The 13,081-nt window shown below is 40.4% G+C and overlaps 1 protein-coding gene across 1 annotated transcript in view; it reads right to left on the reverse strand.

The window, feature by feature from the left end:
• Positions 1 to 2,802: 2,802 nt before the first annotated feature.
• Positions 2,803 to 13,081, reverse strand: part of POLR3B (RNA polymerase III subunit B) — an 82,340-nt gene continuing 72,061 nt past the window's right edge. Inside the window, exons 27-28 of the mRNA XM_062589122.1 lie at positions 11,394 to 11,567; positions 2,803 to 3,063 (exon numbers count right to left, since the gene is read on the reverse strand). Of these exons, the coding sequence (XP_062445106.1) occupies positions 2,934 to 3,063; positions 11,394 to 11,567 (304 nt within the window). The 3' untranslated portion in view covers positions 2,803 to 2,933. The remainder of the gene's footprint in view (positions 3,064 to 11,393; positions 11,568 to 13,081) is intronic.

Below are 13,081 nucleotides of genomic sequence, written 5' to 3' on the forward strand. Positions count from 1 at the left end.
GCAGAGTAGACAGGAACTTAATACATGGAGCTAGATGTTTCTTCCAACAGCAACACACCTCTGGCTTATCTGAGAAAGTGGACTGTATTCTGCATTTCAGCTGAGACTTATGCTAGCAACCTTCATGTTGAATAGCATTTCTGGTAGAAAGCCTCTCCTGGACACTAAATAGAAAGAAATAAAGAAGCTGGAATGGAAAGAAAACTTTATGGCAATTTTCTAGCCACAGATACTTGTGCTAAAGCCTTAAGATTGTCAAGTGTTATTCAGAATATTACATCTCTTTCAGCAATTAAACAAAGAGTTGTCATGGCAGGCTTGTTCTTGCAAAGTCCCGTTACTGCAGTACAGTCATTAGCTGACATTAGACCTCTGCATGAAGGCATTCATTTTAAGAAAAGGGCAGGGGGAAGTAAGTTAGCATAACGTGGTCAGGTTCAGCATTGTAAAATTCCTTTTTTGGATATGCGGATAATTCAAAGGACTGCAAAGATGATGCTCACCAGAGCAAAGCAGCGTGAGGGTTTAAGGTTCTGGGGATGTATTTTACCCTTTCAGTTTGTGTGCCATCCTTTCTTCTGACTGCAGTAGGTTACTTCCTTGAACTGCCACTTTGACCATAGTACTCCAGGAGTCCATAACTGTTCTTTCAGTTTCTTCTGCTGGTTTTGTAATGCTTATTCTGTTGCTAATTCCAGAGAGTACTTGAATGAGTCTACTATGATGGGACACAGGTAGCCTCTTGAAGAGAGGTAGGCAGTAAAAACCCAGTTTCAACTCAAATCTACACCCATACATGTCTCCTGTGTATGCACAGGCTTAGGTAGGACAGCAATAATATGTAAACAAAACTGATATAGACATCACCAGAATAGTACGTAGCAGATGATCCTCATTTACTGCCAGGCATGTCTAGTTCCTCTGTTCTACCGGGTCCATCACTGGTTGCACTTTTCTTCCTTACTTTCAACTACCTCAGATGATTTTCTTTATCCTCTCTCACAGAACCCTCCCCTGCTTTCATCAGCTCGAGGTAAACAAACTGCAGGTTAGCCCTTCAGGGTTGCAAACACATCTGCTCTCTGAACAGGATGAGTCATGAGCACAGTCCTTTGCTCCTCATCATCTCTGCTGCATCTCTTCAAATTTCTGCAGATGTAATTTTACCTAATGCCTAATCTTTGATGTTCTGCATGAACTGTAGCTCAAACCTTCTAACCTCGGAGACCATAGTTAGTAAGAACACCTTATCCTAAGGGTAGTTTCCCGGATCCAGGTCAAAAACTCTTCTCTAGTGGCAGGCTGCAGCCTTTGAGGCTCACTCCCTCTGGTGGTGCACCTGAGCCTCAGTTTGGCAGTCTCAGGGAACAAAGCAAAGTTCACTAATTTGGTGGGGGCTTTTACTTAACCTCTTTCTCCAGTTTGGCAATAGTAGTTTGCAAATGACTATCTTTGCTGTACATAAATCTGTTGCCAGTCTTTACTAATGGCCTTGAGCTGTTCAGATCCTGGTAGGCATGCTTCAGGAGTTTTTTCTAATCCACATTTGCTGTTAAAATATCTGTGTTGTCACTACTCTCCATTTTTCACAGCTGGACTAAAGTCTGCCTTGATTTGTAAGCCCAGACACAAAGCTACCAGTTTAAGCATTTTGGCAACAGCTTGAAAACCAAACCTATTCAGTAATTATTGAGGGCTTAAGCAGCAGAAAGAACAGCAGCAACTTCACTGCAAAAATAATGTCAGGACTGGCATATACTATTCAGCCATTTGAGGAAACAAAGAGCATCTGAACACATACATACCTCATCTCAACTTCAGTGGGACTAGTACTGTGCTTAAAGAGTTAAGCATGTGCTTTGCTGAGTAAGGGCTCGAGTGATCTTTAGGATACTAAGTGAACCCTTAGTTCATCCACTGCTTTAACTTTAGGCCTTATATCTCATAAAAAGTTCAGCTGTTCCCTTTCTAAATCCTTTATGGTCATTAAAACCTGCTTCACTGTCAGTGGAGGATTCGTTGTTCTTTACAGTGTTTTTTTAAATCTGTGGCTAGCCCTATATTTTTAAAAATTCTTAAGTCCCAGGAGAGTGCACATCAGTGTCTGTAGTGTTTGCAGCCTGTCTTTTATGAGCCAGCATATTACTAGAACTACTATACACAATTGGAATTGAATGGTATCTGTATGTACCCTGCATTTAGTGCACATGCAGTCACCTCCCTTGAACTTCAAGGAAAGTGCATCTGTTCAGCTTAACGCACACTGAATATCATCATACCACAACTTTCACACAAATGCAGCTTCACCTGCATATTCAAATTCCTCTCAAAATGACCCATTTAAAGTTCCCTTTCATTTCTCTAAACCAGGTAATACTTAACAAAATCTTAATGCTTTAACAATGCCTTAAGAAAATGCTTAAGGAATAAGAAAATATTTTAGACTTAATAAGAAGTCTTTACCATCCCCATACAGCCATCAACACATACATCCAGGCAGTATTATTTAAAATATTTATTAGACTTCCATATTCCGCTGGTCTGGAAAACATAATTTTAACCCATATGAGTAAGATATGCACTTAAACTGAACTCAAGGCCTGGTACAGCAAAGCATTTATTGAAACCAACCATGGGGTTGTCACATTTTTTTAAAGTTATACATGTGCTTTGCTGGACCATGGCCTTATTCCACAATGCCCACAAATCCTGTTTACTCAGGCTAATCAAGGCTTCAGGATTGCTCTTACTGACTGACAGTCTCACTTGTCAGCTTAAGACAGGCAGAAGATGCAAGAAAGATTTCATACAAGTGTCTTTTATTTCCCTTCTACTCACTCAAGTTTTATTCACATCCACCAAAATATCTTCCAGTTACATAAGCTGTATTTTAATTTCTTTAAAGTATTTTTTCCCCTTTTTTCTCATCTTGCTCATTCATTATATTTGGCTAGTTTTAGCCGAGGTATGATGTTCATTGACTGCAGTTCTTGAAATAAGAGTTTACAGGCATAAGGTATGCGCAAAGAAGACACATGACATGATGATTTGCAGTAGTGGCACCTATGGAAACAAATCAAAAGAAGGTCAGAGTTGATGCATAAATGAAGCTCTGTAGAAAAGAACAATTGCCACCATTCACTGCTTTCTTTGTCCACCTGCATTTAAACACTGAACTCAGTTCTAGAAGGCACGGAGGGCTTGAGACACATTCTAGCACTTAAGCAAGTCATAACTTTAAGACCTTAAATAATTTGACCAAAGTCAATAGGATCTTAATGTTAAACCGGCACTTTTCTTGAAGGAGAATCAATGCTCAGCAGTTAGTAGGTTTGAGTCCCCCCTTTGCCACCCACAAGAGGCAACACGAGATTCAACTAAAATAAGAGAAAGGAATTTAACAGAATTAAGTATTCTGAAAACACAGTTAATATTCCAGGTTTCATTTCATGTATACTCACAAAAAAAGAGGCAGGAAGAAAAAAAGATCATATTTGTTTGGTTCTTATACGCAATTTGTTACTACCATACTGACCCAAATCAATTTGTATTCCTAGTTCAGAAAGGGGCATCTCTCTCCTTAAATCCCTATGCGCAAACAGCCAAAGCTTCAGTTAAGACAGTAAACTAGTGAAACTGCTTCAGTGCATATTCTTTGTACTCCTTACTCAAATAAAGGCACAGTCTTGGAATTCTGGGGGAGAGTTTTCTTTGTCAAAGAGATACAAATTTGACCATGTAAGGAACAGACAGGCTAGTCACTCAGCCATCTTTCTAGTACTGGGACTTACAAACTCCTTGTCAGTAACAACTCCTTACATTAAATGATTTGATTTCTTACTCCAAGTACACACAAAATGAATTCAACATCTTTCTTACAAATGTTAATTTTCCACTTTCCTATTTCCTCATTTTTCTATATACTGCCTGTCTCGGTTTTTGAAATACTGTGCTTGGATGGGTGATTACCCAGAAAGGTTAAGGTACTATGGGAGCAAATCAAGAATCCACTGTCAAACAGACCACAGAAATTGAAATACTTGAAATATTCTATTTGGTCTTAGTTTTGATACTAATTTGGACAGGAATAGGCAACTTCACTAGGGCTGAATCTGGATCAGAGTTATTTTTTTGGCCTGCAAATTTAAAATGCTCAGACTCCACAGTTCTGACTAACCTCTCATGTTGTCATCAGAAAAGGACCAAATCTTGCTCATTACATTCAGTGCAGTCCTACCACTGAACATCCTGTACAACAGGAAAGTTGGAAGAATTTGTCATAATATCTAACAGTAAGTTTTTAATATTAATATTTATTAATATTTATTTTATTTTTTATTGGGACAAATTCTGCTGCTGCCACAACAGTCCCCTTCCCCTGTGGAAGAACCATGTCAGGCCCCAACATAGATGTGCTGTTACTATCCTGCAGAAAAACATACTCTGTCACCAGATCTTTCTCTTAAGGAAAATAAACCCTTCCTCCCAGACAAAGGCCCTTAATGATAGTCACCAAACAATGTATTACTAAATGGTTTCTCACAGCAATGTCTTATAAATGCCAGAATCACTGAAAAGGCCAGTTTGGAAGTTCTGAGTTTCTCTAATGACTTGGTTTCTATTGTGATGCTCATTATAGGGCCACTTCCTTCAGCTAATGATAGACACAGTATATTATATCACTTAGCTGAAACTACCTATTATTGATTACTCTCACACATCAGACAGCTTTTCACGGCATTAAATTGCATGAATGTCTGGCACGAATGTCTGTCTGAGAGAAATTTCTTTTACAGTTATTTTAAAAAAGTGTTTAAACTTTGTTAGAAACTTCAAAAATAGGAAATATTTTGATTTACACCACCTTAAGAATAAAATTAATACTACTTCTAATTTTCAAATTCTGATTTTCTTCAAGGTATCCTCACTCATCTGGTCTGTGAAAATCTTTAAGAACTGCTCTTAAAGTCAAGATCTTGTCAAAAAATTAAGGCACATCTGCATGAGAGTATTTTTAATGCAGTGCTTTACACAGAGTGGTTCTTGTTTGCCTTTAAGTTACATCCTTTCTTTCAGATAACTTCCATTAGCTCTTACTTGCATTGCAGTAGCTGTAAGAGACTCAGACAAGAAAGAGGTGCATACACATTCAAGAAAACAACAAAAAACAACACCAAAAAACCAACAAAAAAGCAAGCCTAAAAGTGAGTAGGACAATGCCCAACCAAAAATCCCCAACCATGGCAGGATATACAGAGTAAGCCTCGACTCCTTCGACTCTTCCCTGGCTTACCCACTTGCTTACCTACCTCTGTCCGCACTTCTGCTCCATAAGGAACAGAACTGGTGCTGCCCTCAGCATACAAACAGGATACATTATTTTTGGTCAGAAGTCACACACTTCAGAAGGATCTGACCAAGGCCAGACAGGTTACATGTCACTTTTACATCAATAAGCTGAAAACAGACCCAACTTTTTACTTGCTTACTTCACTGTATCAAGGAAAATCTCTCTCCAAGCACCAAAGTGATTAAAACCCAATTTCCTGCCTCTCCTAACACACTGATACTGACATCCAAGATGCTGCAAGTTTCAATGTTCTTTTGAGGTATTTATAAACGCACCTCTCTCTCCTCTTCCTCCTCCCAATTTTGTAATCTTTCCCTTTCTATAAATACTAGAGTAACTCATAATGAGCTCACACTGCTGTTTTTTTCCTCGCTCAGTCATGGCACGCCGGGTCAACTTCAAAAACTTGCAAGAACTTTGTATTCTATAAATTTCTATTCCTTTCACAAGTCTGTTTTTCTGTGTGTCTAAAACAAAAAACAGGCTAAAACAAAACATCCCCTTAAAGAACAAATACACAAGCTTCCCTATCTTCCTGTAAGGGTAGCATGCTTCCAGCAAGCTACAGGGTAACTTTGAATATAGCATCTCAAAATTACTGTAGAGAGAAAATGGTTAAGGGCAAAGCCCATAATATTAGACCTGATGAACTCTGCAAAGTTCTGGCATCTAGTTTCATGCTTCAACTATATGGAAGAACAGTTTTTTTGTAGAAGAGAAGCTTAGTACTAGCTTAAAACCCACAGACAGTAAGATGGCAAGATCATTAGCTGGTCTGGAGATTAGTTTCTTGGGCACAAGGCGCAAGTTATTCAGAAGCCAACTGAATTTCCAGACAGGCAAGTGCTTCTCTTTCAAGTTTTGTTGCACAGGATTGCTGCATCTGTCTTGTGCTCCTCGTTTTGTATGACTACAAAGCAAAAGACTTCCGGGAGGGGAATAGTCAAAGTAAGCAGTATACATGTGATTATGAACGCCACAGTTGGAGAACTAGAAAGCAGGAGGTGTTGCCTTCTTCTCTGCCCACTCTCTCTTCAGCCTTTTGAAATTCCACATGCAATTATAATAGGAAGATCTATATCCACCCTGGACTTAGATAGCCAGTAATGTATTTCTGATATCAGAAGACTCAAAGACACTGACACAGCTAGTTTCCTCTTTTTGAAAATAGATGATACACCAGATTGGGTTTTTGTCTGTTCTCACATCCAGTCCGTAAGTCTCTCTCTCTCTCTTTTTTTCTTTTTTTTTTCTTTTTTCTTTTCTTTTCTTTCCTTTTTTTTTTTTTTTTTTTTTGACTAACAGTTTAGATTTTCTAGTTGTGGCTGGAAGATCACCAGAGAAGGTAATCTCTCTGGGCCAAACACAGGGATAAGCCCATTCTTCCTTTAAGTGACTTTGCCTTGCAGTAATCTTTCAGCTTTATAGGCACCAAAAAGATTTGAGCAAAAACCTGAGCCAGCAACACTCTTTAAGAAGTCTGAGAACATTTCCCTCTGAAAAGAAACCACAAACACAGACCATACTGAGACATCTGTATTGTACAGAGATAGCTTAATCTCTCACAGCTATTAGAACAGCAAACACAGGACCTGATTTCTCCAAATCCATATTTAAATTACTTCTTCATTTTCAAATGGAAATCAAATGAAATGATATTAAAAACTAGCTAACCTCTGAACAAGCTTACAAATGGAGCTACTTGATTACTTCTGAAAGTATATTCACATTCAATGCACTTAATTTTTATTGCAATTATTCCTAGAATGGATGCAGATATAGTTATTACTGTACCCATTACCTAACTAGGTAAATTTAGTACATATACATAGGGTCCAATATTACAGGCTTTGCTCTTAACCATCTATATTCTGACTGCAGGTGAAAATATGGTCCAGAAATCTTACAAGAATGTTTTGCAAAGATATCCATTATTTGGTGGGATACATATGAATTGCTAGTGCTTTCAGAAGATCTATGTGGCTCTGGAGGTAAACAGCAAACACAGACTGAGACCTATCAAGAATTCAGGACATCTGGCAAGCACAGGAGTGTGGAGGCAACAGCACTGCTTAGAGATACAGCTGTGGAACATCTAGTAGGCTTGGATCCTTTCTTCAAGGTGGAAAGAAAACATTTTTAAAACAAAAACAGGAGTTGCTGCACACACAGAAAAATTGCATGAAAGTCTTTTCCTTAGCTAGAAACTTTAGATAAAACTTCTCTGAAAAATAAAATTGTTCCCAAAGCAGCAAACCATCCACGCAGTGGAGGCATACCACTGTTGCAGAGACTCTGCAAAGTAGCAGCTAAGTCTCCTGCTTAGGAAAGTGTGTTTTCTGCATGTTTCCAGTGCAGAAAAGAGTGACAGTTAAAGTTTGTGGGACGGCTGTATAAGATAGATTCATAGAATCACAGAATAGTTGAGGTTGGAAGAGACCTCTGGAGATCATCTAGTTCAACTTCCCCGCTCAGCAGAGTCACCTAGAGCATGTTAAACAGGGTTGCATCAGGCGGGTTTTGAATATCTCAAGAGGAGGAGACTCCACAACCTCTCTGGGCAACCTGTTCCAGTGCTCTGTCAATCTCACAGAGAAGAAAATTCTCCTCATATTCAGGTGTAACTTACCCTGGTTCAGTCTGGGCCTGTTGCCTCTTGTCCTATCACAGGACTACTGAAAAGAGTTTGGCCCCATCCCTTTGACTCCCTCCCTTCAGATACTTATACACATTGATAAGATCCCCTGATCATCTTTGTAGCCCTTCGCTGGACTCTCTCCAGTAGCTCCATATCTCTCTTGTCCTGGGGAGCCCAGAAATGGACACAATACTTGAGATGAGGCCTCCCCAGGGCTGAGTAGAGGGGCAGGATCACCTCCCCTGACCTGCTGGCAATACTCTTCCTAATGCACCCCAGGATACCATTGGCCTTCCTGGCCACAAGGGCACATTGCTGGCTCATGCTCAATCTGTCATCCACCAACACTTCCAGGTCCTTCTCCACAGAGCTGCTTTCCAGCAGGTCAACCCCCAGCCTATACAGGTGCATGGGGTTATATCTCCCTAGGTGCAGGACCCTGCACTTGCCCTTGTTGAACTTCATGAGGTTTCCCTCTGCCCAACTCTGCAGCCTGTCGAGGTGCCTCTGAATGGCAGCACAGCCTTCTGCTGTATCAGCCACTCCTGCCAGCTTGGTATCATCAGCAAACTTGCTGAGGAGCCACTCCATCCCCTCATCCAGGTCATTGATGAAGAAAATGAACAAGACTGGACCCAGTACTGTCCCCTGGGGGACACCACTAGCTATAGACCTCCAACTAGACTGCGCTACTGATGACAACCCTCCGAGCTCTGCCTTTCAGCCAGTTCTCAATCCACATCACTGTCCACTTGTCTAACCCACACTTCCTGAGCTTGCCTAGGAGGATGTTATGGGAGACAGCCTCAAAATCCCTGCTGAAGTCAAGATACACAATGTCCACTGCTCTCCCCTCATCTACCCAGGCAGTCATTCTGTGACAAAAGGCTCTTAGATTGGTTAAGCAGGATTTCCCCATGGTGAATCCATGCTGACTACTCCTGATCACCTTCTTTTCCTCCAGATGCCTAGAGATGACATCCAGGATGAGCTGTTCCATCATCTTTCTGGGAATGGAGGTGAGGTAGACTGGCCTGTAGTTGCCTGCGTCCTCCTTGCCCTTTTTGAAGACTGGAGTGACATTGGCTTTCTTCCAGTCTTCAGGCACCTCTCCAGTTTTCCAGGACCTTTCAAACATGATGGAGAGCGGCCTAGAAACAACATCTGCCAACTCCCTCAGTACTCATGGGTGCATCCCATCAGGTCCCATGGATTTGTGGGTGTCAAGTTCGCCTAAATGATCTCTAACCTGATCCTCCTTGAGCAAGGGAAAGTCTTCCCTTTCTCCAGACTTTCTCACTTGTCTCCAGGCTCTGGGATTCCTGAGGGCTGCCCTTAGCAGTGAAGACTGCAGCAAAGAAGGCATTCAGTAGTTCTGCCTTCTCTGCATCCTTCATCACCAGGGCACCCACCCCATTCAGCAATGGGCCCACATTTTCCCTAGTCTTCCTTTTGCTACTGATCTATTTGAAGAAGTCCTTCTTGTCATCCTTGACATCCCCTGCCAGGTGTAATTCCAAAGGGGCCTTGGCCTTCCTCGTCGCATCCTTGCATACTCTGACAACGTTCCTGTATTCCTCCCAAGTGACCTGGTAGAACTACAATGAGCAAAGTCTTGGCAGCCAAGTACATGAGCTGCTGACTAAAATATTTTGAAAAAAGCCTGGAGAAACATTAAAACAAACAAACAAACAAACAAACAAACAAAACTAAACTACACAGCACAGTAGGAAAAACATGGAAAGACAGACATTCTTCTCCAAATCCTTCACAAAAAGTGGAACATCCCTACAAAGGTGTCTGTTACACTTAAAAATACATACATAACATCTTTTGTATCAACAAAAATCTTTAAGTTTGGTTAGTGACACATAATACTAGTAGATATCAACCTTAACTCTACCTGCACTGTAGCTACATAAAACTGTCAACTAGGAGTCTACCTTCATTGCCCTACCACACAAATACAGCCTCAAGCCTTTGTCCCCAAACCAATTAGCTCCAGTTTAAAGGACTAGGTTTTAGTTAAGTTTGCTCTGCTGTGCGTTCTTAGTTCGCTGGACACCAGCCAGCCCCAGACCAAAAGCTGTGTCACTGCAGTTAAAATAGCGTTGTGCTCAGATCAACATATCCTGAGTGAGAAAGGACTCACAGGAAAGGGTAGCTGTGATCTAGAATCTAGGTCTGGAGAGATCTAGAGATTTGCAGTACAGTAAGAATCTGTTGTGAGAGCAGGGCTCACTAGAGAGCCCCTAAGTTCCCTGTTTGGGGCCAGCCTGCTTCCAGATGGTCTGAAAAGGAGTCAGAGCAAGGCTGCACTTGTCTGACAAAGTTTATGCATACACACATACTGCAGCACCAGGTCAGTGTAGCAGGGCATGTTAACACAAACTCATCCAAGTCCATCTTAGACATTAAACGTACTGTTAACTGGTTTGTAATTGAGGGAGGCTACATCCATTTAATACACTCACATTGATTTAGGGGTGCTTCCACACCAACGGAGTTGTGGTCGTTTTAATCAGTGAGCTAAGTTAAGTTGGCACATCAACTGGATGTGGCTAAGCCTCTAGGAAAGAAAGGTTTGTCCTAGTGCTGGCCTGGTGTTATCAAACTGCCAGCAATTGTACAACGAGGTATTGATACTTGGGAGTTGACTGACACCGGAAAGTCCAAATTTCATCCCACATCTGCTGAAATCTCACTGGGGCATTCTTTATTATTGAGTCAGCTGGACAATCTAGAAAAAGTTACTGGTCCCAGCTGTTCGTCACTGCCTTTCTCACAGAGGTCACAGCCCCAGCAAAATACTGATGGAATAATTTGCATCAGTGCTACTTAACTGGGCCCTGGCAAAATCAGCACAGTGACCTGAGCAGTTTAAATCCTGAGGCAGATTAGGGAATATTACCTATAAGTAGCACCAGCAAGCTACTCCAGGGGTTTACTAATCTCCTGCAGGCATGGGAAGGGAAGCGAGAACCAGAGCAGAGGTAACCTTTCACATGAGCACAGCTGCCTGCAGAAGACAACTCCCATTCCCCACATCAGGAGAGATGCGCAGCCCATCAGCTACAAACTCACCTTAGTCTCAAGCTCAATCAGACCAAAAGGAGTATGCTAATAACAGAACTCTGCCTCCAGTCACCAGTTCCCCAAATATCATTTTTTAATTTTGACACTGGTTTTGATTCCAGTGTCTGAAAGACACTTTAAAGCTGAGAAGCACTATAACCAAGGGCACAGTTCTATTAAAGTAGAGACCCATTTACTCTGTCAGTTTGCTTTACACACTTTAGATTCATGGACTTTCTTGAAAGTATGAACACATAGGAAACGCCCACCTGCGCAAAGTGAAGAGGAGACACCATGATTTACAAAACGCATTACAACTAGACAACTTACCAGCCAGAGTATCCCAGCAAGCCACACTGCCCACAAACGTCCACTTCAAAGGCATCACTTGAAATCATCAGTCTCTCCAGTAAAAGCATGCTGGCTCCATAACCTATTAAACAATCTCGTTCCATTTCTCCAAGACGTAAACCACCATCACGGGATCGACCTTCAGTGGGCTGCCTTTGAAATAAGGATTTGAAAAATAGAGTAAGTATTCCAGAACATACGCTCTACAATTCTAGGAATACCTTTCTTCAAATTATAGGAATAGCATATTATCAAGAACGATCCACAAACCAGTTTTGCTGCTCTTGCAAATACATTATTGAAGTTTAAGCAGGAAGTCTTTGCTCCTGTGCTAGCAGTATGATGCAGTTCTGTGAGTCACACCTGCAGTGTCAGGGCCACAACTCTTTACATCATAGAATACACCTGAACAAGTAAAACCGAAAAAGAGTATCCAAAAATATAATTGTATCTAGTTACCATATCACTGCATACAGATTTGGTACTCTGTTTTGATGATACATTCATATTCTCTTGCTTACTAAACGAAACAATATTCAGTAGTTAACTAATGTTTTCACTTGAACTGCAACTAAGTAAGATTACATTGATAAACGAGGACAATATCTGATCTGCGAGAGAGTACCAAAACAAAGCAGAACCCAAGTAGTTAGCATGTTTAATTGCTCCCTTTTCCAGTGTGCAATTACTAATCCATTATTGAAGTTCTACACATTTGCTTAAAAGTAACACTTATGTAGTTTATTTTTTTAATGTCTGTTCAATGGTTAGCAGATTGATTTCAGTGTTGCAAACTTTTCTAGTTTTCTAGGTCCTCAAAATAAATTAAAGTCTCGGTTCTTGTCTGGAAAAGACTTCTTGTCCTCATGGTACTACAGGAAAACTTCAACAAAGGAATTTAAATAGATACTGAAGATTTTGAGATAAAAAGCCAGGGTACAGTTTATTTTTTAATAATATCCTGACTGTTTAAGCCAATCTTTTGATTTTGTTGGTCACAAAGTTAAAACTTTTAATGTTCTTACTTGTTACACCGTTTGACTGTTGTATAGCCAATATTAATTTTGCTCTCAGGTACTAGCACAGTGTAGCAATATTTAGGTGGCAAATATTACAAAGCGAACTATGAAACAAAAACATCTTAAATTCCTGAAGCACAAATATATTGCATGCATTTCATTACACACTTCAATTTTTATATACTGAAGCATGACAGCAGAAAGAGAAAATAAAAATTGGTATTAGCAACCATGGTTTCACTGGCCAGTGAAACCCAATGTTTAGGTACTGTTTTGGTACCTGGAGCAGTGTAAAGCACCTAGAGTATTTACTGATGGACCTGGTCCATAGCTCCCAGAGCATATTTTGTTTACGTTAGTTCAAACTACCATATTTGCTAAATTTACTAAATACACTGAAGTTTTGCCAACTTATTACAACTGAAAGAGAAGAACACTTTAAAAACCTTCAACATCTAATAATCTTTTGTAACAAGTGTAAAAAAAATACAGCAGATCAAACTGACTTTCTGAAGATGCAAGTTGTGTTTGTATTTTTTTGGGGGGAAAGAAGAGTTCTTTTCACTCTGACCACACTGGAACCTATGGAACTAACCTGCTTGTAATTCAAACAGCTCTTTTCATACATGTTACCTTCTATTTTTCTCC

Source organism: Rhea pennata, chromosome 1, assembly GCF_028389875.1.
Source record: "Rhea pennata isolate bPtePen1 chromosome 1, bPtePen1.pri, whole genome shotgun sequence".
In the NCBI taxonomy this organism is placed as follows: domain Eukaryota; kingdom Metazoa; phylum Chordata; class Aves; order Rheiformes; family Rheidae; genus Rhea; species Rhea pennata.